The sequence below is a fragment of the Durio zibethinus genome, chromosome 5 (assembly GCF_047325235.1).
Source record: "Durio zibethinus cultivar Kanyao isolate XHJ-2024 chromosome 5, ASM4732523v1, whole genome shotgun sequence".
NCBI classification, from domain to species: domain Eukaryota; kingdom Viridiplantae; phylum Streptophyta; class Magnoliopsida; order Malvales; family Malvaceae; genus Durio; species Durio zibethinus.
The window spans coordinates 7,017,109-7,040,415 of NC_143166.1; the positions used below are offsets into that span (position 1 = coordinate 7,017,109).

At 31.1% G+C, this 23,307-nt stretch overlaps 4 protein-coding genes across 6 annotated transcripts; 2 read left to right on the forward strand and 2 right to left on the reverse strand.

Annotated features, from left to right (window-relative positions):
- Positions 1–3,449: 3,449 nt before the first annotated feature.
- LOC111282382 (WAT1-related protein At5g40240-like) lies at positions 3,450–5,547 on the forward strand. Of its 2 annotated transcripts, XM_022870442.2 has the most exons (7): positions 3,450–3,721; positions 3,813–3,878; positions 4,041–4,154; positions 4,417–4,651; positions 4,740–4,898; positions 4,998–5,149; positions 5,280–5,547. In XM_022870442.2, exons 1-7 carry the CDS (start codon positions 3,549–3,551, stop codon positions 5,443–5,445), a joined length of 1,065 nt encoding a protein of 354 aa, XP_022726177.1. In that variant the 5' UTR covers positions 3,450–3,548; the 3' UTR covers positions 5,446–5,547. The 2 variants fall into 2 exon arrangements, with proteins under 2 accessions (XP_022726177.1, XP_022726180.1); XM_022870445.2 differs by lacking the exon at positions 4,740–4,898 and having other exon boundaries at positions 3,467–3,721.
- A 1,159-nt stretch (positions 5,548–6,706) lies between these two features.
- Positions 6,707–8,172, reverse strand: LOC111282384 (MLP-like protein 423). The gene is made up of 2 exons (XM_022870448.2): positions 7,852–8,172; positions 6,707–7,197 (listed from the first exon to the last, which is right to left on the reverse strand). Exons 1-2 carry the CDS (start codon positions 8,036–8,038, stop codon positions 6,923–6,925), a joined length of 462 nt encoding a protein of 153 aa, XP_022726183.2. The 5' UTR covers positions 8,039–8,172; the 3' UTR covers positions 6,707–6,922.
- Positions 8,173–12,982: 4,810 nt separating this feature from the next.
- On the forward strand, positions 12,983–16,266 carry LOC111282381 (Protein kinase superfamily protein). The gene is made up of 7 exons (XM_022870441.2): positions 12,983–13,121; positions 13,209–13,396; positions 13,611–13,809; positions 13,887–14,050; positions 14,133–14,237; positions 15,456–15,578; positions 15,689–16,266. The coding sequence occupies exons 1-7, from the start codon at positions 13,052–13,054 to the stop codon at positions 15,914–15,916; spliced, it is 1,077 nt and encodes a 358-aa protein (XP_022726176.2). The 5' UTR covers positions 12,983–13,051; the 3' UTR covers positions 15,917–16,266.
- On the reverse strand, positions 13,655–18,786 carry LOC111282383 (Acyl-CoA N-acyltransferases (NAT) superfamily protein). Of its 2 annotated transcripts, XM_022870447.2 has the most exons (3): positions 18,020–18,786; positions 16,870–17,144; positions 13,655–13,790 (listed from the first exon to the last, which is right to left on the reverse strand). In XM_022870447.2, the coding sequence occupies exons 1-2, from the start codon at positions 18,670–18,672 to the stop codon at positions 16,874–16,876; spliced, it is 924 nt and encodes a 307-aa protein (XP_022726182.2). In that variant the 5' UTR covers positions 18,673–18,786; the 3' UTR covers positions 13,655–13,790; positions 16,870–16,873. The 2 variants fall into 2 exon arrangements, with proteins under 2 accessions (XP_022726182.2, XP_022726181.2); XM_022870446.2 differs by lacking the exon at positions 13,655–13,790 and having other exon boundaries at positions 16,696–17,144.
- Between the last annotated feature and the right edge of the window lie 4,521 nt (positions 18,787–23,307).

The window sequence follows — 23,307 nt, forward strand, 5'->3', positions numbered from 1 at the left end:
TACTTGGATTTTCTTAAAATTTCATCCTCGAATAAATATTTTCTTTTTCTCTTTTTTTTTTAATTTATTAGTTACATTTTTTAGAATAGATACTTTATTACTTTTTGAAATTGAAATTGAAATTTTATTTTTGTTAGTGCTATTTTACTAAAAAATATTAAATATTTATTATAAGGATTTGAAATTTTAAACATGCATAAATAAGAAAATAAATAATTTGAAAAATAATTGAAAACTAATATATAAATTGAAATAAAGAAAATAACAAAAAAAAAAATGAACAGGCCTGTCTAAAAGCGATTTGGCTATTTTTTGCTATTCAGACTAATTCAAAAGGCCATTTGGAGGTGATTTTCTACAAATTGAACGGTTCGATCCAATTTGAAACTAATTCGTAGGCAATTCACCTGAATTGGTTTGAGCTTGGCAGCAGTTCCTTGGTCTAGGTCAGGCATGCAGAGCTCAAGTTGGGTTTGACACGGCATGCAGGTCCTCTAAATTTTTTTTTACACTATAAAAGCATAATATATATTTTTGTTTCATTTTAAACCTTTCCCTTAAAAAAAATTCAAAGCTCTTAATAACAAAAACATCAACCACCTTTATTTTTAGAACCCGATGGTTAGTAATCATTGTTGTTGTTGCCTCCACCACAGATCGCAACTTGTCAACATCGAAAATCCTAGAAAAAATGCCAAAAATTCCTTACGAACCCCTCTTTAACCCTACCAAGTTGGATCTTTCTAAAAGCTTGTAAATTTAAATCTAAATTGAAAGTTACGGTTTAAATACCAAAAAATTTCTCCCACAATCGCTCCAAATAGCTCTACCTTCAAGTATGCTTTTCTCACAGTCGATACCCTCCTCTTCTCCTTAGACCTGACCCTAAAATTCCTAAAAACACCTAGAATCAAAACCTATAGCCTCTTCTTTCTACTTTTTTTTTTGCTCTAATGCTGAGGTTCCTCCCTTATGGGAGGATTGTGTTTTTTTTTTTTTTTTTTAGTTATGATAGCTTTCAGGTGGATCTTTTTTTTGTGTTTTCTTTTTTTTTTTACTTTTTTATGGTTTTTTGGGTGGCTTAAAAGGGATAGTTGTTTGGGCGTTGGCGATGGGTAGGTGAGAAAAAGGTTGGGGCTAATGCTTGGGTTGGTGCTTGGTGTTAGTGCTTGGGAAAGAGGGGTTGTTGTTGGTGAGACAGAGTGATTTTGTTCAAAGTAGCCCACAAGTTCTGTTTGTTGAATGTTGAATTTTTAGAGTATTTTTTGTTTTCCTCCTTTGTATTTTAAAGCTCCATTATGTTTTTTATTTGTGAATTCAACCACAATAGACACAAGAATTAAATGTTTTACGATTTGAAAATGTAGTTTGGAAAGCAAAATTGCTTGGCCGGTTGTGGCGTGAAGCTACCCTTTGTGTAATAATTACAGGCCACTTTCATCTATCTTTTAGTCCATTTTTGTTGTTTTGTTTTTTTCTCTTTTTTTTTATTTTGTGATTTTTCACTTTTTAATTAATTTAATCAATTCTAAATAAATAAAAGTAAAAAATTGAAAATGCAAATGGGTTTTAATACTTAATTTGGGCTTAAATAAATCTAGATTTTTATTAGACTTTTAAGCCCAAATAATTGAATTTTGATCCATAATTAAACTAAATTGGATCTAAATTTTATCTCGTGAAAAATGATCAAAAACAATTAATCCGAGATAAGTTTTAAATGAGTCAATCCAATTAAAACACTCATATTAAAGAAAATCAAATTATTTGAATCAAATATAAAAATCAAACAAAAGTCGAATTGATATAGACAAAATTAAGTGTTTATAGCAAATAATAATATTTATGTTTGTATACATCTAGGGACAAAAATTACATAAAATTACATAGGTGAAGTTCATAAAATTCTTTATTAGAAATAAGTAAATAAAAATTTTAATAAAAAATTTAAATTAATAATTTGATAGAATTTAATGTAAAGATTAATATTATAAAAAATTATTTAAAAAATTATTTATAATTCAAATTTTATTGATACTTATTCAATGATAAAAATTTTATTAATATTTTTACTAAAAATATTACTTAATAAATATATCAAAATTTATTAAAATTTTTTTAAATTTTATACTCTTAATCTATGTAATGAAATATTTTAATTTAATGATTTTGATTTTAATTTTTAATTTTGATTTACCTATTTTTAATAAAAAAATTTAACAAATTACAACTTTAAAACTTTAGAAATATCTTTTCCATATCTAGTGATTAAAATTATCCGACCAACAAAAGCTCTTTCTTACAAGGTGACCAAGTTCAAATGTTTGCTGCGCTTGGTACGTAAGTTGCAGAGTTGAAAGCATAGTGCCCTTTCAGCAGGTAAAATCAAGTAAATAGATGAGGTAGGTAGGGTTCAAAAATAAATTAAAATTTTCAGAGAAGGAAAAAAGATAAAGATTCCGTGTATCGTGTCATCCACTGTCTTGTCTAAATTATTTTAGTTGACTTTAACTTGACATATAAAAATGGAGACAGTCATTTTTATATTTTCAAAAACTAATTATGATTGATTAAAAAAAATCTTTTTTCAAAAACTTGAATTCAATATAGAACATGAGCAATTATCCAAGTGGGGTGAAATAGGTGCTTTTGGCAACAAAGAAGAGGGCATGGAAAAAGAAGTCACTTGCACGAGAAAAGCTTTGAAGTGAAATGATAGTACCAAACAAGATTGACAAAATGTAAAATAACAGAACTAAATGGATAAATGTTTTACGGTCTGAAAATGTAGTCTGAAAAGCAAAATTGCTTGGCCGGTTGTGGCTTGAAGCTGTCCTTTATACAGTAATTGTCGGCCAGTTCCATTTATCTTTTTGTCCATTTTTGTTGTTTTATTTTTTTTTATTTTGTGATTTTTTTAATTAATTTAATCAATTTTAAATAAATAAAATTTAAAAAAATTAAAAATAAAAATAAATTTTAAAATTTAATTTGGGCTTAAATAAATTTAAATTTATATTAAATTTTTAAATTCAAATAATTAAATTTTGATCTATAATTAAATTAAATTAAATTTAAATTTTATGTCGTGTAAAATAATTAAAAGCTTTGAAGTGAAATGATAGTACCGAACGAGACTGACAAATGTAAAATAACAGAACTAAATTCAAAAGAAAACTTGCGGGAGAAAGAAAAATCTTTGAGCTCTCAGCCAGGCTTAATATACAAAATATTAAAAAAAATCCTCTACGGTAACCCAAAGGTTCCGATCTTTTGGTGTTTGAGAAAAAGGGTAATGTGGGACAATAGTCAGCTTTCATTACTCACAGTGCAGAATAAGTGGGCTTGAAATTTTGATTTTTTCACTCGAAAAAGTTATGCGAGAAAGTGACACTCTGGGTCCCATTTTATCAACAGGCTTTTAATAACGGACCACTTCCGAATAAAGCAAGTAATATCTGTAGAACAAGGCTTGCACGTTAAGTTTCAGTTGATATCTGTGTTTTTTGCTTAGAAACAGGCAGAAAGGAAGAGAAAGGTTGTGCAAAATGGGGACTCTGCTGCCTTTTGTGGGAATGGTAATGGTGATTTTGGCTCAAGTTAGCAGTATGGTAATAACCAAAGCAGCTATGTCTAATGGGGTTAACAAATATGTTCTTATTGTTTACTCTAATGCTCTCTCCAGCCTTGTTCTTCTCCCTTGCTCTTTCATATTCCACAGGTCCTGATATCTCTAGCATTTCTTAACAAATTTAGCAGCAGACTCGTTCTTTATCTTTGTTTTCTACCTTCTGGTTTGTGAGGTCTTGCAGATCGGTGCATCTTCCCTCGACCTCCTCCAACCTCTACAGATTGATCTTTTTACTTGCCTTGATTGGGTTTGTAAGATGTTTCTCATGTGCACTTTCATTTTTGTTTTGTAGTATGGCTTCTCCTGCAATTTCAAGAATTTTATTGCTTGATATTTCAAGATTATAACTATTAACTTTTGTCGATTATTCAAAAAGATCTTAGATTCTTCACATCCTTTTTCCACGCAGATGTGTTGGCCAGCTATGCGGATATGCCGGTATACAGTACAGTTCTCCTGCTACGGCAACAGCCATGCTTAACCTTGTTCCAGCTTTTACCTTCATACTTGCCATCATTTTCAGGTTCTTATCTCTTCTTTACATATATGCCCATACCCGAATGATTCACCAAATAAATATCTCAATGTCGATTACTGGTAGCGTAGTGCTTGTATAATTGCTCCATTTAGACTTTAGAGTGGGTTGTGGCAGCACTTTGCAAAAATCTTGATTCTGTGAAAAATTATTGGGCTTACCAGCATACTAGTCTGTAAAACTATATGGGTTATAAATAATAGTTGAAATTCTTGCTTTTGTCATTCCAACCTTTCATCTGGTGATTTAGGATGGAGCAGCTAGAATGGAGAAGCACGAGCAGCCAAGCCAAGTTCTTAGGAACAGTAATCTCTATAACAGGGGCATTTGTCGTTACATTTTACAAGGGGCCAATAATTCTGAGTACACAATCACTAGTTGTGCTGCCTCATCAGCTTCTTTTCTCTCCGCAATTAAACTGGGTCCTCGGGGGGCTTCTTCTTGCAGCTGAAGCTTTTATAAACTCTGCATGGTATATTATACAGGTTAGGTTATCAGACCAAACTTGTAATTTATCCCAACCATAAAATCTAATTTATAAGCACCGACTTTAATATTTTGTAAATTCTGCAGACATTGGTTCTGAAAAAGTTCCCAGCAGTACTCACTGTCATGTTTTATCTCTGCTTCTTTAATGCCATTCTGTCCACAATATATTCTTTGTTTCTGGTTAAAGACCCCAGTGCTTGGAAACTAAGACCTGATATAGGACTTGTTGCCATTTTATACTCAGTAAGCACGTTGTAGTTTCAATTTCTCGATTCACTTACAATGGAACATCTAAAAAATTAAAAAGTCACAATGTTTACGACATGAGTGCTATTTACGCAGGCAATAGTTGCAATTACGTTCCGTATCAGCTTGTGTTCATGGTGCCTATGGAAAGCAGGACCTCTCTATGTTTCCATGTTCAAGCCCTTGGCCATTATCTTTGCAGCTGTTATGGGCATTGTTTTCTTAGGAGATGTTCTTTGTCTCGGAAGGTATTGAACAAATTAAATTTATATCAGTTTTTAAGCATTACTATATAATATTCATTAGCAGACAGACATCATCAGTTGATGAAATCATAATCTCTATCACTAATGGTAACTGCTGCTGGCTTTATTGTAGTGTAATTGGTGCAATCATAATTGTGACTGGATTTTATGCGGTGCTGTGGGGAAAAGCTAAAGAGGAGAAGATGGGTGAGGAAAGTGGAGTGGAGAGTCTCGAATCATCAAGCCAGAAGGTCCCTTTGCTGCAAAACAGAATAGAAGGTACAAGATCTTCTGTATAACTTGATGATTATCCCAGAAAAAGAAAAAAAATGTAATTGTAAATCCAACCAATCAACTCTATTCTAGAATTAATCAAGGTAGCAATTTCCCTGTGTTTTGAACTTGTTAAGAGTTTCTGCTAGATATCCCCTTGTAAGTTGTAGCCATATATATCTGTAGGCAAAACATTACAAAAAATCACTAAACCCAAAGTTGAATGTCAAAAGTAATTTATACCATATATACAGAGTTGAGAAACTTGAATACCGTGTAGAAAAAGTTTTATGAATATAGTGAATGAATAGTCAATCTCTTTACAAATTAACTTATACAGAGTTCAAACTTGAGCTAAATGGTAGTAACATACAACAATATATTACATTGTTTTTACGGAATTAGGCCGTTATACATGGTAAAATGCAGTAAAACACTAAAAAATTTATATTTGATGTATTGTTAATGTTTAAATTTTATATACTATCAATGAATCAGATAATAAAACTTTATTAATAAAGAAGTTTTTTTTACAAAATTTAAGTTTTATATATTTATTTAAGCATTAGTAAAAATTCATATTTGATCATTGATGAAGTTACATAATCTGATTCATTGATATATACTGACAATGCATCAAATATAAATTCCATTACAAAACATATTTTCATAGTTTTACAGCATTAGACTGTTAATGCTCATATTTTGATAAAAATATTCAATATGCTATCTTGAGTTCAACAGCTGCTACTATGCAATTATATTTACTACTACTTATGTGTATAATCCAGTAAGTTAAACAAGAGTTTTAATTTTTAATTTCTAACCAAATTCAAGTATCACAGTAAAACAAACAAAAATTAAACAAGATGAGATCGTAATAAGCTATTGTTAGATTAGAAATTAAGCTCAACACATTCATCCTAGGAGATTGTAACACTTTATTAGTTCAAGTACCACACGGATAATTTTTAAAATTTAAATACTAATTCAAACAGTTATTGTTTGAATATTAATTTTATTATCGAAGAATTATTTGATAATTAATGGAACTTTTTAATTTTATAAATGGATTTAAGAAATTGATACATTTTTTATTTTTAATTATTTTTTATGTACCAACCTTCTAATAGTCTAAAAATTGGAGTGTCACAGTCAGTGTTTAATCATTTTTCTTGTCATTTAACTCTCTTTTCATAAAAAAACAAAAAAACGAAAAAAACAAAAACAAAAAAAAGAAAAAATAATGAATAGATGTCCAGTTGTAGCAATGAAACTCCTCGGATAGCAGACAAAATTATAAGGTATATTAATCTGGAAAATATGAGGCAACAAACTGATCAATCCCTCTTGTCTCTTCTTGCTGGCAAGAGGTCACTACCCAAGAAGGTGAACTTATTAAAGGATCGATCTCGAGCCAAATATTCTGAAGTAGGAACACTGCATATTATTTACTAATAAAACATAAGACAACCTATTAAAAGGGAGTAGGTGGCCTGGCCTCTATGCCTTGTTGTGAAGATAGTCATCAATCTCCACAAAGTTCTTCACTGCAAATTCCTTAATGACGCTTGGATCAGGGATCTCTTCACTTGCCTTCTCAAATTCACAAGACCATTTAACCAAGCTCGACTCTCCCTTGGGAATCACATTGATCTTACTAATGAAAGTTTTGTAGTACTTCATGAGATCCCCATCAATTATGTTGTAAACGTACATCTTTCCAGCTTCATCCACTGATTCAATTCTCTCTTTTGATACCTTAACAATAGGAGACCCTAAAATGAAAAAAAAAAAAAAAAACAATGAAAAAAATTTCGATTTGACTCACAATAATATATAATTTAGTTATTCATTTGCTCTCTTTAATTTAGCTACAACCCTTACCCAGGTACATTTGCATAAATGCCACTTATTGCATTAGCTGTCAAACATAGTAGACTTTAAATTCAAATTTTAATTTAATTGGTTCATGTAATTTTCCTTAATAAATGATAATGAGTAAATCTGAAATTCAAATATCCCTTCTATTATGCTCACACTACAATCTTCTTCATAAAATGGAAAAAAGTTAAAGACTTTATACTCTTCCTTTAGGCAAACTTAGTTAAACTTTCTTGGGTCAAGTTCAATGTCAAAAGAAATTTATATAAGGTAACTATACACATGCATAGGAGATTCATCAACTTATCTAGAAAATTGTTAATGTGGAGGTGCTTAATTACTTGCATTTTCAAGAACATGATTGTTTCTATATATCATAGTATTAGAGAAGAACGAAATCATAATAAATATAATTTTTGGCTGTGAATGGATATTAGTGACCTTATTACCAATTAAGCTTCTCTTGTCCAAGAGTGAGAATAGCATAAAATGTCAACTAAGTGACTAATGTTACTCAAGGACACCAAATTACAATGCATTTTAGTTACCTTCAGCATAGTTAATGAGGCGGATAGATCCAGGGGCCTTGCCATCGCCCTCTAGCACTTGAATGCTCTTGTAATCATGGGACAAGGCTTCAGGAAAGATTTTGGTGGAGTCCCTAATGGTTCCCCACACCTTTTCCGCAGAAGACTTTAGCTCAACCTCCACATGAAGCTGACCAGTGCAAGCCATCTCTGTAAGGTACTACTATATACTAAAAGGAAAGCAAAATTCTTGGTTTAGAAAACAAGGTTTCTTGACTTCAGCTTAGCATATAGACTTGAATATATAGCAGTAGAAGAGATAATTGGTTTCTAAATGAGGGTTGAGGGCATTGATTTTCTCTGGTACTAGTTCAACTGCCCGATTGGATTTAGCCATGCACAAGAACACAAGGAACAAGCTAGTCGATGAAGCAATAACTATGGGATGGTAGTGCAATTGAAATCGGATTACTGTTTTGGTGTTTGGCTATGTGCAGTTTTTTCCTTCATTTATAGCTATTTCGGTGTGGCAGGTGAGACCTGCCAGCCATTAAACTCATGATCAACATATTAATTTACTTCATTTCTGTCACTCTTATTAAGTTTTAAGGTTGATATCAACAAATATATGAACACATAAAAATATTAAAAGATATCTAGAAACATTATAATTTCAAATACAATTATGGAAGTTTAAAGAGACAAATTTATTGAGTTTCAAAATAAATAAATTTAATAAATTAAAATACATGATAAGAGATCATCAAAAGGCAATATTGGCTTATGATGATAAATTAATTCATATTAGTTGCCCTAATGTTGTTGATGCATGGTACATGATTTAATGATGAACAAATCAATAAATTATAAAACTTAATTTGTTAACATCCCCTTTTCAGCTAACTTCTCTTTTAGCAGTGGGAAAGATATATTTGGTCCTCTCGTGAAAAACATGCCATTGAAGTGAATGGGAACACGGTTGGGGATTAATTGATAAGTCGCTAAAGTAGAAACTAGTTGGTATTATATGTGCCGATGGCCGTTGATGTACTTAAAAACTAGTCCGAACCCAAGCTTGCAACAATTAATGTTAACATTTACTCTTTTGTCACCTCCTTGCTTCCCTGTCTGTCGGCTTCAGCGTCGTCGAAACGTCTCTTGGAACAACTCTTTTGCCCCTTGATATTTACTTGTTCCTTGGACTTAATCCAACACACCCAAAGCTCCATAGTGATTTCCATTGATCTAGTCCAACCCATCATCTTTTGGACATCAACAAGAACGTATTATTTGAACCATTTGCTTCTTTTCTTTTTCTTTGTTACAAATACCTTTACTTCTATTAATATGAAAGCTTTTTTATACTATATAAATAATAATAACACGTAAGTCGAAGTAAATAAGGATGAAATTTTTTCTATGGACACTCAAATTATCAAATTAAATTATGACCTTGAACATATTAAGTGGTTTTAGTAATGAACATATAGTTATAGATATATTTTAATTTTATAAAAAGAAAATTCTATGGATTAATTCTAAAAAAAGGCCAAATATTTATGTAAAAAAAAAAAAGGGACGAGTTGGTTACATATGACAGGGACGAGTGGGGATAAAAAAAATCCATAAAATTTGGGTTAAGAAATTTATAAGTCATATAGGTCCAAACTAAGTCCAACACAACATAAACAAGTAATTATACTTGAGTTAAAAGTGATCAATTAGTAATCAATTAAAAAATGGATCATAATTGAAGCATAAACCATGAAAAGTCCAAAGTCTCTAGGTTAGTAGGAACTCGAGTGGAAGAGGAAGAGTGCTCATATTTGAACGGACTCAATTCAAATTAAAAGCCTAGGTAGTCCAATCTGATTAAGATTCCATAACAGTCAACCTTTGCTAGAGAAAATCTATCATGCGGTTAGGGGCAATTATCAAGCGGTTGCACACTTTGTTCTTGATGACATTCAACACAATGGTTGAGGCAAAGTTTTGAGAAATTATCAAAGAAAGTGTAACACTGGAGAACTCTTAGTGCCTTGAGAAATTATTAATTGGTATGTAGTGTGGGAGAAAATTTACTATTAGTGGAGATATTTTAATTAACCTTCATCTAAAGCAGATACCAATATTAAAGAAGAGAAATTCGGCTTGAAGGCAAGGAATTAAGTAAAGGTTGACATTGAGATTCAACCAGCAGTTACATGTAGTAGAAAGTAGCATGAGGGATGATTACCACCCACGATAAAAAAAAAAAAATCATGCATTCTCAAGCTATTCAAAATCTACAAATCTCTCCGACCTCATTTCAAGTGGGAAATCATTAGAATCTTGAACCCTCCTAGACGGTAACAGCTATTTATTAGCAGAAACTAGGGAAAAGGAGTGCAGGGTAGCAAATCAAGTAAAACCCACCAACAAAGCTAAATCCGAATGGTTTTCATGGGCTAAAATGGGAAACAGAGTAAAAGTTGAAGCAATTTTTCAACTCATTCTCATCATGCATGCAAAACCGATACAGTAATATGGTTACAGCTTGACTGAGATATTGGCTCTTGAATCTTATTCAGGCTTTATGTCATAATATTAAGGTAATCTGTCAAAGGTGAAATGCTAATTGAGTTGCAGTGAGTTGTTCTGTTACACCGACGTTGCATGCCGATGTATCGTTTGGAACAAATTTTGCTTTGTAAAATTCTACTACTAAGACATGTCATTTTTCATTGGATGAAGAAAACTACAGCCAAACACAATAAGGATTAGATACTAATAATACATTTTGATAAAAAAAAATTATAATACTCCAACAAGTTATTATTTTATAAATAAATTTCTCAACCTTCACAAATGAGATTAAAAGATATTATAATTGTCATATATTTATTTAATAATTTATTAATTTTTATAAACATATTTTAATGGATTATATGTGGACCCTATATAAATCCACTTGCGGTAAGATAATTTCCCATAATGCAATATTACTATTTATAAGTGTATCAATTAGTCAAATATATCAATTATATATATTAAGATTCATGAAGTATAGATAAATATATCTAAAACCAAAACTCCTTTCCTCATCTACTTTTTCCACAATTTTCTTTAGTCAATATATTTTTTTGGGAAATAATTTTATTTGAAATCATGAGAGATTAAATCTTAATCACTAAATTTAAAATTAAAAATTCAGTATTTTATTAGTAACGGTTGTTAATATCGTTTGTGGATTATTACAAATTTTTTTTACCTATATAGAGTTATATTTTTTTTAATAATATAAAATCTGGAAGCACTGATGAGTGAAACCTATGGAGCAAACTGACCTACTTTTTCAGGAAATTGAAAAAAAAAAAAAAAGGATAATAAGACCAAGGAAAGGATGAAAAAGATAGCTAGCCTTGTCGTATTTTATACATGGAATAGGAAACAATTGAAAGCTGGAGAAAATTTGAGCACAACATTCAAATGGGTTTTGACTGACTGATTTCCTTGAGATAAGTATATAATTACGCAGCCCATCTGTCATCATATTAAGGTAATCTGTCATAAACTAATGCTGATTGAGTTGTTGCAAAGCAATGTTATGTCGTCTTCTTCTACGTATTTCTAAACCTTACTCTTTTTTTTGGCCGAGAATTTGTAAACCTCACTTAAAGTTTGGGCATCATCCTCTAATTTTTAATTCCAATTTAATACCTTCATATCCTTTTTTCTTTTTTAAATGTAATTAATAAGATAGTTATATCTTTGGTTTATAGTTAAATTTTCTTGTCGATAATTTTAAATAAAAAACGAAAATAATACAAAAAAATATATAAAAATAATACAATTTAAAATTTTGATAAAAATTTATATTCGAATTTGATAAAAACAAAAACTTTATTTTGTGTTTGATATATTTATTTGAATTATAATATAATAATTTTTATATTTTATATATGTTTAACACGGAACAAATACGATATAAATGATATAAATACAATAATCTTTAGATCTACTTGAGGATTGGCTCTTAGTCTTCTTTTGGTTAAACAAAATGATTTCTTTCTACAAACAGAAAAAATAATACTGGATTGGCTGAATCTTGAAAAAGTTCTCTCTATTTTCCGGCTTACTAAACTGCGAAGTATTTGCAAATAGCATGAAGTCAAAAATGGAAACTAGAGCAATCCATTGTATGAATTTCTCACCATTTCCTAGTTTGTTCTAAAACTAACCATTTTGAAGAAAGACCACCAAAAGTAAAAAAAAGGGTTTTAAATCAAGTTTATTTCAATCAAAAAGGGGCCATAACTGCCAAATACTTCGGTGAAAACCAAAAACATATTTGCCTTTGGGCAAGGCAAAAGAAGTTTATAGTTTCCTTTTTAGCAAAAGCATATTCCTCACTTTTTCCCCTGGATGAAAGAGGCCAAAGACGCAAAAAAAGAGAACTATCAATTTGTCAGAATCTGAGCATGTTAATGGCAGCAAACAGGATTTTGTCAGAGTTTGGGAGCGTTTTTAAGAACCCATTTTATCACATAATGCTATCTTGAATGCAGACATGAAAGAATCTTAGGTCCCACATTGGTGTTAAAATGAAATAATTATGCACAAATTTCTCAATTTGTCATTTTCATGGGAACAATAGTATTTTCAATTTTCAAAATAGAGAGATGAATTGGAAGAAATAATCACAGAACTCGGGCACTAAAACAAATGAATGAAAGCACCCTCTCAACGGCTACCCTCAAATCTCCAAAAAATAAAAATGGAGGGAGAGATAGTAGCTTCTATTTCTTAACCAAACCAAACACAGCCCACCAATACCAAGTTTTACCTTTCATCTGCCTTTTCTTTTCCTTCAAGTACATGTATCTCTCTCTCTATCTGAAATAAAGTTGTTGGAAAAATGTTGTCGAGTATTCTCTAAATCTATCTTCACTTGCTCAATACGTACTCTTGAGGAGATTCCTGTACTATCTAACCTCTTCTTTAGGCACATCCTCAGAATCATTTTCATTTCTTCATATTGTTCAAGCATTAATTAAAAAACTCAACAAAAAAAATTAGGCTAAAATTTTAGCTTTCATGTCTGTTAGATGACACCAAGCTATTTCTCATAATTCCAGAGCGGTCATGCAACTAGACTCTTTGTCCTATTATCTGTTTCATGTAATATAATCTGTCAACTCAATCATCAAACACAGATTGATTCATCCAAGGAAGAGACACGATGCCTTTTGGGTTAGTCTCAGCATGGAACAAGCGCCGGAGAAGCAAGACCCAGGATCCCACAGACCCATGTATGTTATTCTCCTTCATGTGGTTTCTAGTTAGTCCTTAGACAACGAATTTTTTATCCTCCAACATGTTACCTACCTACTTTTCAGGGATTTATAAACCAGCAGAGTACTGGCAAATTGAGGATCATACACCCCGGCCTACAAAAAGACGCCATGAATCGTCAGTTTTCACACTCAAGGAGATGGAGGAGGCAACATGCTCTTTCAGTGATGAAAATCTGCTTGGGAAAGGAGGATTTGGCCGAGTCTACAAGGGCACTCTGCGATCAGGAGAGGTATTTATGATTTTTGTAATGTTGTTTCAGTAAAGAATGCTTGTTCCATGAATGAATTATGCTACTTCAATAAGTCAGTCACATCATTTATAGTGCTATCTTGATAAAGTTAAATAATTTCCATTTAATTCATTTAATTAGACACTTTATTATAGGAAGCAATGAACCAAAGAGTGATAGAAACATACAAATTTTCTCTTGCTGTATTCTGAAGGTTGTTGCTATCAAGAAAATGGAGCTGCCACCATCCAAAGAAGCTGATGGAGAACGTGAGTTCCGTGTAGAAGTTGATATCTTGAGCAGACTTGACCATCCAAATCTGGTATCGTTGATAGGTTATTGTGCAGATGGGAAGCACCGGTTTCTAGTCTATGAATACATGCAAAAAGGGAACCTGCAAGATCATTTAAATGGTTGGTTTCTACTCAAATCTGTTTCCAATCTAGTCCCTCATCCATTTAACATCTATCAACCTTAAACTGCTCAATAGGTATTGGGGAAACAAAAATGGATTGGCCTTCAAGGCTCAAAGTGGCACTTGGAGCAGCCAGGGGACTTGCTTATCTACACTCTAGTTCTGCTGTTGGAATTCCTATAGTTCACAGAGATTTCAAGTCCACCAATGTTCTTCTAAATGCCAACTTTGAAGCAAAGGTAAGAAACTTTAATACTTTTTCATGACGCATTGACATTATAAAGCATTCGTAACTAACACTCAATTTGTTACTCTCCACAGATATCTGATTTTGGACTAGCCAAACTGATGCCAGAGGGTCATGAGACTTATGTGACTGCCAGAGTTCTTGGCACATTTGGCTATTTTGATCCTGAGTATACATCAGTACGAATCTTCATGTCACAAGTTTTCCCTATGTTTTTTGCTCATGTTTAAAGAGTGTTCAATATTGTTTTATCAGATTCTCTGTTTTTCAACCACTATTGTATGTTAAAGACATTAAAATTTGAGCTTCATGCATTCTAACCATCCTGGGTGCTAGGGGCATGCAAAAGAACATGTTGAAACAAGAAATGTAAGAGTCATCGGTCTAACTAAAATTTCTTTAAGGATCATGGAATGCAAAAACCACACAACTGCACAGCAAGTTTTGACCAACACCAAAATGTGCATGTAAAAGTACTTGGTAACTCAAGCATTCAAGAAAACATATAACATAGAGGTTAGAGAGGGAAGACATTTATAAGAGAGTTGTTTGCTTTGTAGGAATGAAGGTTTGCCATTATGAATTTATGAATTTTTCTAGGTCAAAATTTTCCATTGTATGTTTTGTTTGAGACTTTTAGAGTTGTCTTTTGGTTTGCTGTGTCAAACATGTAGCTGAACATAATCCAAAAATCCAACAAAGCAAAACAATCAGCCTTTAGAAGGGTTTGTAAAAGGCAATCAAATCACTACTGTTTTACCCAACCCTAAAAAAGACCTTGGACCTCAAAGATTTCAAAGAACCAAGATATGCTGCCAAAGTATAGATCTAACCTTCCCATCCCCCAACACTCAAAATATGTGGGTTTGCTTCTAGCCTCCAACTTGCATTCAATGCTATTATTATGTAGTACACTACAAACTTTTTCCTGAATTGGTTAAGGAATTGGGTAGTCTGTGATCCGCTTGAAAAAACCATCTTAAATTTAGTGAAAGTCTTATAATTCCAAAAATAAATAGTATCTAACCCAGAGCTTAACACCCCTAAAAGGTGGCATTCGGCAAGTTTGGGGTTTGAATCCCAGAATCCACAACCCCTTGCCCTACTCCCAGGCCGCGGCGTCCTTTGTACCAAAAAAAGACTAAATAGCATCACGTAGTCTAAGTTCCAACCAGTAACAAATGGGATAGTTAGAGAACTTCTATGTGAATTTTCCTCTTCTTCCTAATAAAATGTACTAATAAGTAGAAAATACTAGGAAGGAGATCTTTTATAAGAAAACATCTCATTCTTCAACCTTTAATAAAATAATATTAGATGTCAGATTTCTTTCAACTAAATTTAATTAGCAATAGCAAGCATGACCTTGGTTTCTTAGTTGTCTTCTCTGATGACAGACAGGAAAACTAACTTTACAAAGTGATGTTTATGCATTCGGAGTGGTTCTTCTGGAGCTTTTGACAGGACGCAGAGCTGTAGACTTAAACCAGGGACCAAATGATCAAAACCTTGTTCTCCAGGTATGCAACAACTTCTCGTTCAAACAGATTATGACTCTAAAGTTTCAAGGACTTCAGCAAATTAGGCAGAGAAAAGGAATGGAATAATAAGTGTGTGGTCCATGTTACAGGTTAGGCACATATTGAATGACCGGAAGAAGTTACGCAAGGTGATTGATCCAGAGATGGGTCGAAGTTCATACACCATTGAATCTATAGCTATGTTTGCAAACCTGGCATCACGCTGTGTCCGTGTTGAGAGCGGAGAGCGACCCTCAATGCCAGAATGTGTAAAAGAACTTCAACTGATTTTATGTAAAAATGCAAAAGGCCTAGGCATGGCTTTTAGGATGGGTTGAGAAATGCGGACTTTTTTACCAGAAGTGAATTGTGTCATATCAACAATAAGGATGCTCTGAATTATGAGCAAACATGATAAACATAGCAATTTGATAAGAGGCATGTTTAGATAAGGTATTTCAGTTATCCATGAGTCAAAACAAAAGAAATTTGAGTAGGGTCATGTTGAGAGTGATTTCAAGGTAAAGAACAATTGGAGAACTGAGAAACTTGAAGTGATAATATTTCCTCATATGTATAGTTGTAGTCTAGCATCACCAGTTTGTTTGCTAAATGTTTTTCTTAGTGCAGCTAATTCTATGCATTGTATATTGTATAAATACGGTTAAATAATAAGTATTGTGCACCCAAAATAAAAATGTGAACAAATAGCGCTCTTGTGCTCTTTAATTTCATTTGCACTAACAATAACCATAATTCATAAAAGGATGCCTTCTTTTCTCCCTTTCCTGTTCATAACTTCAAGCTCAAAATTATGCAACATATAAACCCCACGTAAACAGAGCAGAAGAGAGAAAGATAGTGAATTAGAAGTTTGTTTAAGACCATAATTTGACAACAAGTGACAAAAGCAATGGAGATGCCAGATGCAATTAACCTTTAAAGTGTGCTCTACTATGCACATGATTAATTAAAACCAAGGAGATATTGTGAGCGGCCATTACATTCCTAGTAGGAAATACATCCAAATGGATGATCATAGCAAGCTTGTTGAACTACATTAGGGACCTGGAAACCTCAGTTCATGAAAAGAGACAATGCAGCGGACAAGATATAACAACGAAGTCATCTTCACATACGAGCAACACAATTTAACAGGTGTACAACAGTGATTAACAACAAGAGGAGGAGGCGAGAGTTTCAGTAAAACATGATAAACATATGGGTTGCATGAGTGACTTGAACTGCATGTAGCTCAAAAGATTACAATTACAGTAAGATTTCAACTTACCCATTTATAAGGGAAGTTCCACACCAGAGTCTGACATATCTGATTCTGGGAAACTGTTAAAATCAGGAAGTTTCTTGCACATCAAGTGCTTACGTCTCTGTAATGTCAACAAGATAAAGATACTATCTGTCTGAACAACATTGTATCCTGCTTTTATGTACATGTTGAATGGAGCCTCATCAATCATTCTGCAATGCAAGTACACCTCTTTTGAAGAAGTCAGTTGAGATATTATCTCCTCACTTGCTTTGAGAAGATGCCAACCAATGCCCCTCCTAAATTATTCAAATGCAGACACCAAGAATTTAATTACTTACAAAAAATAAGGCTATCATTTTTAAACTGAACAAGTTGCGAAGAGAAAATATCTATATAAATGCATGTCATAAGAACAATTGAAGTACAAAAAAAAAAAAAAAGGATTGGAACAATGCTTCAGGACACAGCAAATATCATTGGACACAGCCTCTTGATTCCAGGCTCAAATTAGAACACTCTAAATGCATAGATTAATAAGGATCCATGAAGAAAAATCAAGCATTGAGCAAACTTTTAGACATAGCAAGAAAATCTGCAAAAAACTATCCTTTGATATTCCTCCAACATTATTCAATCAATACTGTTTCCCGATTTAGCAAAGTGTAAATATGTGTTTTATGGCTCAATTTTTTTTTCCCATTTTTAGAGCCAAGGAACAGGCCTTTTTCCAAATATTTTCATTAGTGAAATATCACTGGAGGAAAAAAAAAAACTGACAAAAGAAAAACTCAATCCGGAATGAGAGTATGTTGACTACAAGAACAAATTTGTACACATAAAATGACTTAAACATCACAAATCTTACATTGTCTTTCACTTAGTGATTAACCTACTTACAATCTTCACCCCCACTAAGAGTGTTACACTACTCTTCAAACGAAAAACTCAACTTGGAAGGAGAACACGTTGAACGCAAGAACAAACTTTTTAGTCATCAGATGGCTTTAACATTACAAATTGTCTTTCATTTAGTTATTAACCTATAAATAATCTTGACCGCACAAACGCATGTAACAACAATATTCAACATGTCATTGTTCCCTTCCACTCATATCCACCGAATAAAGAATGCAAAAAACTAACAATATAACAAAAACAAATAACTTTATACCTTCTAAGATGCTTTGTGACAGTCATGTTACAAATATATGGCGAATTCTTGGGAGGTGTAGGTGTAGGAGGAGAAGCATTAGCACCCCTTTTGTCAAAGCAAACTTCCACGGTCCCAGCCAGTTCCTCTCCTCTCAGTCCACCTTTCTCTCTATAAAACCCAACAAGTGTCACGGCATGTGGCATCACAGCTCTCCTCTCAATCAAATACTGTTTAACAAAGAACCTCAACAAAGCCTCATATCCCAAAGACATGAACATTAACTCAGCAAAAGAAAAAGCCAACAACCCAACTGTCAAATCCATCTCCTCATTCCTCATGACCCGAACCCACAACGACCCAGATTCCAATTCTTGAAAATAAACAAAAGACTCCAAAGTTTTGATGTTTTCAAGCTCTTCATTGGTTAAAAAGCGGCTTCCCCTGAATGGGTCATCAAGAAAGGAGTAGTACTGAGCTGGAGTGACAGAATTGGAGGAGGAAGAAGAAGGGAGAGAACAATTGAAATTGTTACGATGGAGTTTGTGGAGCGAGAGAAAAGTGTTTCTAGATGAAAGAAAGGGAGGGCCTTTGGTGGGATTAAGGTGGGTATGGAAGTGTTGCTGTTGTTTAGGATCTAAGTACAGAGGAAGTGAAAGTGCTGTTGCCGCCATAGCAGTAGCAGGGGCCTTTTTTTTTTTTTTTTATCTGATTTTGTTGACTTATTTGAGATCAGAATCACTTGATAATGAGATAAATTTGGAACTCATTTTCCTATAATTATCAAAGAAAACATTTTACCTGAATGTCTTCTTTTCTTTCTTTCTTTGTGACTTTGTGCCACTGGCTGAGTGACATGCAATGATGGAAATAGATAGCCAGATTGGGGTAAACTAAAAGGAACCGAATCCAAAGATATTGTTTCAACGCACATGTTGTACTCATTCCGGATCGGTTTTGATTTGCTTTGTTATTTTCTAGAAAAACAATAAGATAAAAATAAGATAAAAGATTAATAGTAAAAATAAAAATAAATAAAAGCATTTAATCAAACATTTTCTTATTTTTACTTCCATCGAGTAGAAGGTTTTTTACTCCTTTTCTCTCCAATTTTCTTAACATTAAAAAATAAAAATAAAAATAAAAATAAAATCACTTGCCATTTAAAGTTTGACAAATTAAACTTAGAAATTGAAAACATGTCCAAACTAATCAAACATCGAACTTAATCTTATTAAATTTGATAAAATAAATAAATAATCGAGCTTGAAAAAGTTATAATAAGATTTTGTCTTATTAACAAAGAGGTCTTAAGTTTTAGATTTGAGATTCAAGTTTTATTAAGTTTTTATTTCATACAATTATATACTAATTTGTTAATCACTGGTTTATTGTATTTATTGACATTAAATTAAAATTGTATCATTATGATTGTAACTTTTATTAATACATATAATCATCAAATTGAAACTTAAAATAACTTGAAATCTATATTAAAATCACAAGATCTCTAATTAAAACTTTCTTCTTTAATCAAATGCCAAAACTTTTAAAAGATCAAATTCATTCATAATATAGTTATATACAATATCAACCCAATGATTTTTAGTTTGATTTATTTATTAAGTTTTTTTTTCTTGTTGTATATTAAAAATTGTTTGACTATGATTGTAATTTTTATTAATCCATGTAATTCATTAAATTTGAGATCAATTAGACCCAAAATAACTAGAACTTATACCAAAGTTACATGATCTCTAATTAAATACCAATTATATTTAATTAAATGCTAAAACTTTTAAAAAATAATATTAATTTATAATATAGGTTATATATAATATTTTCATTTAACTTGTAACTTAAGATAAGATTATTAATTTAGTATTTTCATTTTATTACAAAAATACTCATGTAGAAATTTATTAAACCAATCTGATTTAGCAATTTTAAACTTTGAAGAATAAAGATGTTTTTATTTTTAAGTGTGTATGGACATTAATATGACTAGAGATATCTACACCCACCATGTGGGTGAAAAGAAAATAAAAATTGTAATTTGAAAATGAGAAGAAAGTTATTTGATGATTGGGTAGGTCTTTTTTAAATAAATGTGAAAAAAAAACATTTTATTTAAAAAATAATAAAACATAAATACCTTTAAATTCATTTTATTATTGTAACTTTAATTTGAATTATAAGTAATTTTTCAAATTGAGTTAATATATGTTTAACTCATGAGATCAACTCAATGAGACACTTTAATATTAGCACATATGCAAAAGATTAAAGATATTTGAATTTAAGTTTAATTTAATTGATTTTTGAAATTTTAAGAAATGTCATGTAACAAATTTTTTTTTCAAAATAAAAATACTTGCTACCTTTTTTTAACTACAATTTTTTTGGTAAAAAAATATATATATTTTTAATTTTGTAATAATTTAACCTTTTAGATATCATCTCCAAACTTTAAAACTTTCATCACTTAACTTTCTATGCAATTCGCTTATTGATTTAAAATGTTATATTCATTTTACTCAACAAGGTTTCAAATGCTTCATTTTACTAATGCCCCTAGTAAAAACAACACATTTTGAGGCAAAAATAAAATTAATTTATTTTTTAGGATATTTATAAAATTTTCTAATTGAAAAAAAAATGGTATTATTAAATTCAAAGTCAATTGATGAATTAAGTTCAAATATACATATATATATTAAACATAAAAGCTAAATTCATTTATGGTGTAATAAATCTAGGTTACACAAAGAGGGGGAATCTCACACGACCATAGCCTTATTTCCCCACACTGAATAGAAACCTTTGGAAGATTATATGCTAAACCATTTGTTTTCCTATTGATATATTTGAAAGAGCTTTTTTGAAAACTAGTAACGAGCTCCTTAATGTCTTGTATCAAACTTCGACTTGCAAAGAAAAACTAAATTTTATCAATGATTTCCTTTATAGCTATTAGGGAGTCACTTTTCACAAGTATTTTCTCAACCCCTTGATCTTAAGCCACCTCTAAACCCCATTTGATTGCATTCATTTTTACCATTAAAAGATAGTTTATTGGCCTTCTTAGCCAATGCAAAGAAAATGATATTTTTATTTGTGTCTCGAACCACTACTCCTAAGCCTGCCTCATTTATGGAAGCAACAAACTTGGCATCAACATTTAGTTTGAGCACATTTTGTTTTGAGGGATGCCAGTAAATCTGTTAGATGTTTGAGTAACTAGCCTTTTGCTATCCCATCATCTCTTTTGCCATACGTCTTGCTTGCCTTGTCAAGTTCCTATAAGTCAAGCATTTTCCTCGGTGAACACTCGAGTTTTTATTCATTTTTAACAACCAGATGCATAGCACGTAAGTCTCTATAGAATTTGTCTATGTTGCATTGCTAAAAACTTGTAACCAAAAATTTTCAAAAAAGTTATTATAAGGTATGAAGTTAATTGTCCATTTAGCTTTTCTATAACTTGCTACTAAGACAACATTCAACAAATATATGATACCATGATTCCTTATAGCTTTCCACATATTGAACATTTGTTTTCTAGATGCAAACCTTAGTTAACTATTTGTTGGTAAATAGTCATGTATAAGTCTCCATAAGCAAAATTTACCTTTGGAAACACTTTAGCCATTTATATGTTTTCCAAGATGTCGTTGATCTTGATTTGGACACCTTCTTTCTAGCACCTTCCTTGCTTGAAAATAGGCTGATTTTATAGTAAAGTTTCAAAGTAATATGTCATTCTGGATGAGAGTATCTTGAGTGCTATGTTTACACAGTAGTATACTTACTATTTTTTTTACATCGTCAGAAGAGACATCTAATTTATGATCTTAATCTTCCATTTTGGTGATCCTTAATCAATTAAGAGATCTACCCTCATTGGTACAGGTTGATGTTCCCCAAAAGCTTTAGCTTTATAGTGTGGTGGTTTGTTCAACCATATATCTTGCCAAATATCCATTCTCGACCCATCACCAATCCTTTATCTTATACCATTTAGTAGTATATCTCTAGCAACCAACAAACTAGTCCATAAATATAAAGGAGCCATGCCTTTTTTGGCTTTTAGAAAAGAGCCACTTGGAAAATACCTAGCCTTCATAGTATTCTAACAATTTTTGGGATCCCTTGACGAATTTAAAAATAATAAAAAGAAGAAGTTATCACCAATTTTTTTTTTTTTGTCATGTGTGATTGGTCACCTATTAAAACTTATATTTTTAATAAAATCTTAAAATTAATTAAAACTTATTAAAAATATAATTTTTGGGTTTACGAAAATAATTTAGGTTCGGAAGTCAATTACACATAGGGAAGGATTAGCACTTTTACAATGCCCATTAAAAAATTGTACCAATTAATTATGTGCTATCTTTTAATTTTGATAAATAAGTCTTAGCTTTAGCATTTAAAAAAAATTAATTTTCTTCAAAAAAAATTTATTGTAGAAAAAAAACATATTTCCAATTTTCTTGTTTTATCTTGGTTAAAAAAATAAATAAGAACCTTATTTATTGAAAAATTTTTGAAATTATTTTAATACTTTAGCAATATTAAAAGGAACTTTCTCACATAAGGATTTTTTAAGAATTACTATTTGAAATTCTTAAAAAATCACATCCTCAATGGTTCATATTTATCTCCAAAATCAATATTTGTAATGCATGTAATAAAATATGATAACTATAATTTAATACCAATAATATTTAAAGAAATTGATTTCTTATTCTATTTATTAAAATAGACGAGAAATCTTTATCAAAAATTATTCTAAATCCTCAAATGCATTGGTGACATTTTAAATAAATTTTCTTATTTAGATATTCCTAAAGAATCACTACTCACACATATTTAAAATCTCATCCTCGAGGATTTTTTCATTTACTTTTATAATAATTATTAATATTTAAAAGTTATGTAGTAATATAAGTATCTATAAATTTATTTCCTAAAAAATGCATACTCTTATAAACATTTTATATTTTTATTTCTTTCTTAAAAAAAATCAAATTAAAGAAAAATAAAAATCTTTGTATTGAAAAGAGTTTCCTAATATTCTAATACTTTGACAATTTTTAGAAGTATTTTCTCACCTAAAAATTTTTTGAAAATTACTACTCGAACTTTCTGGAATCCTATCATTGGAATTTTCCATTATTTATTAATTTTTACTATTATTATTTCACCCTAAAAGTTATATTATAACATAATTATTCATAAATGAATTTATTTCTTAAAACATATATTTTTATAAATAGTTTATATTTTATTTATATATTTTTAAA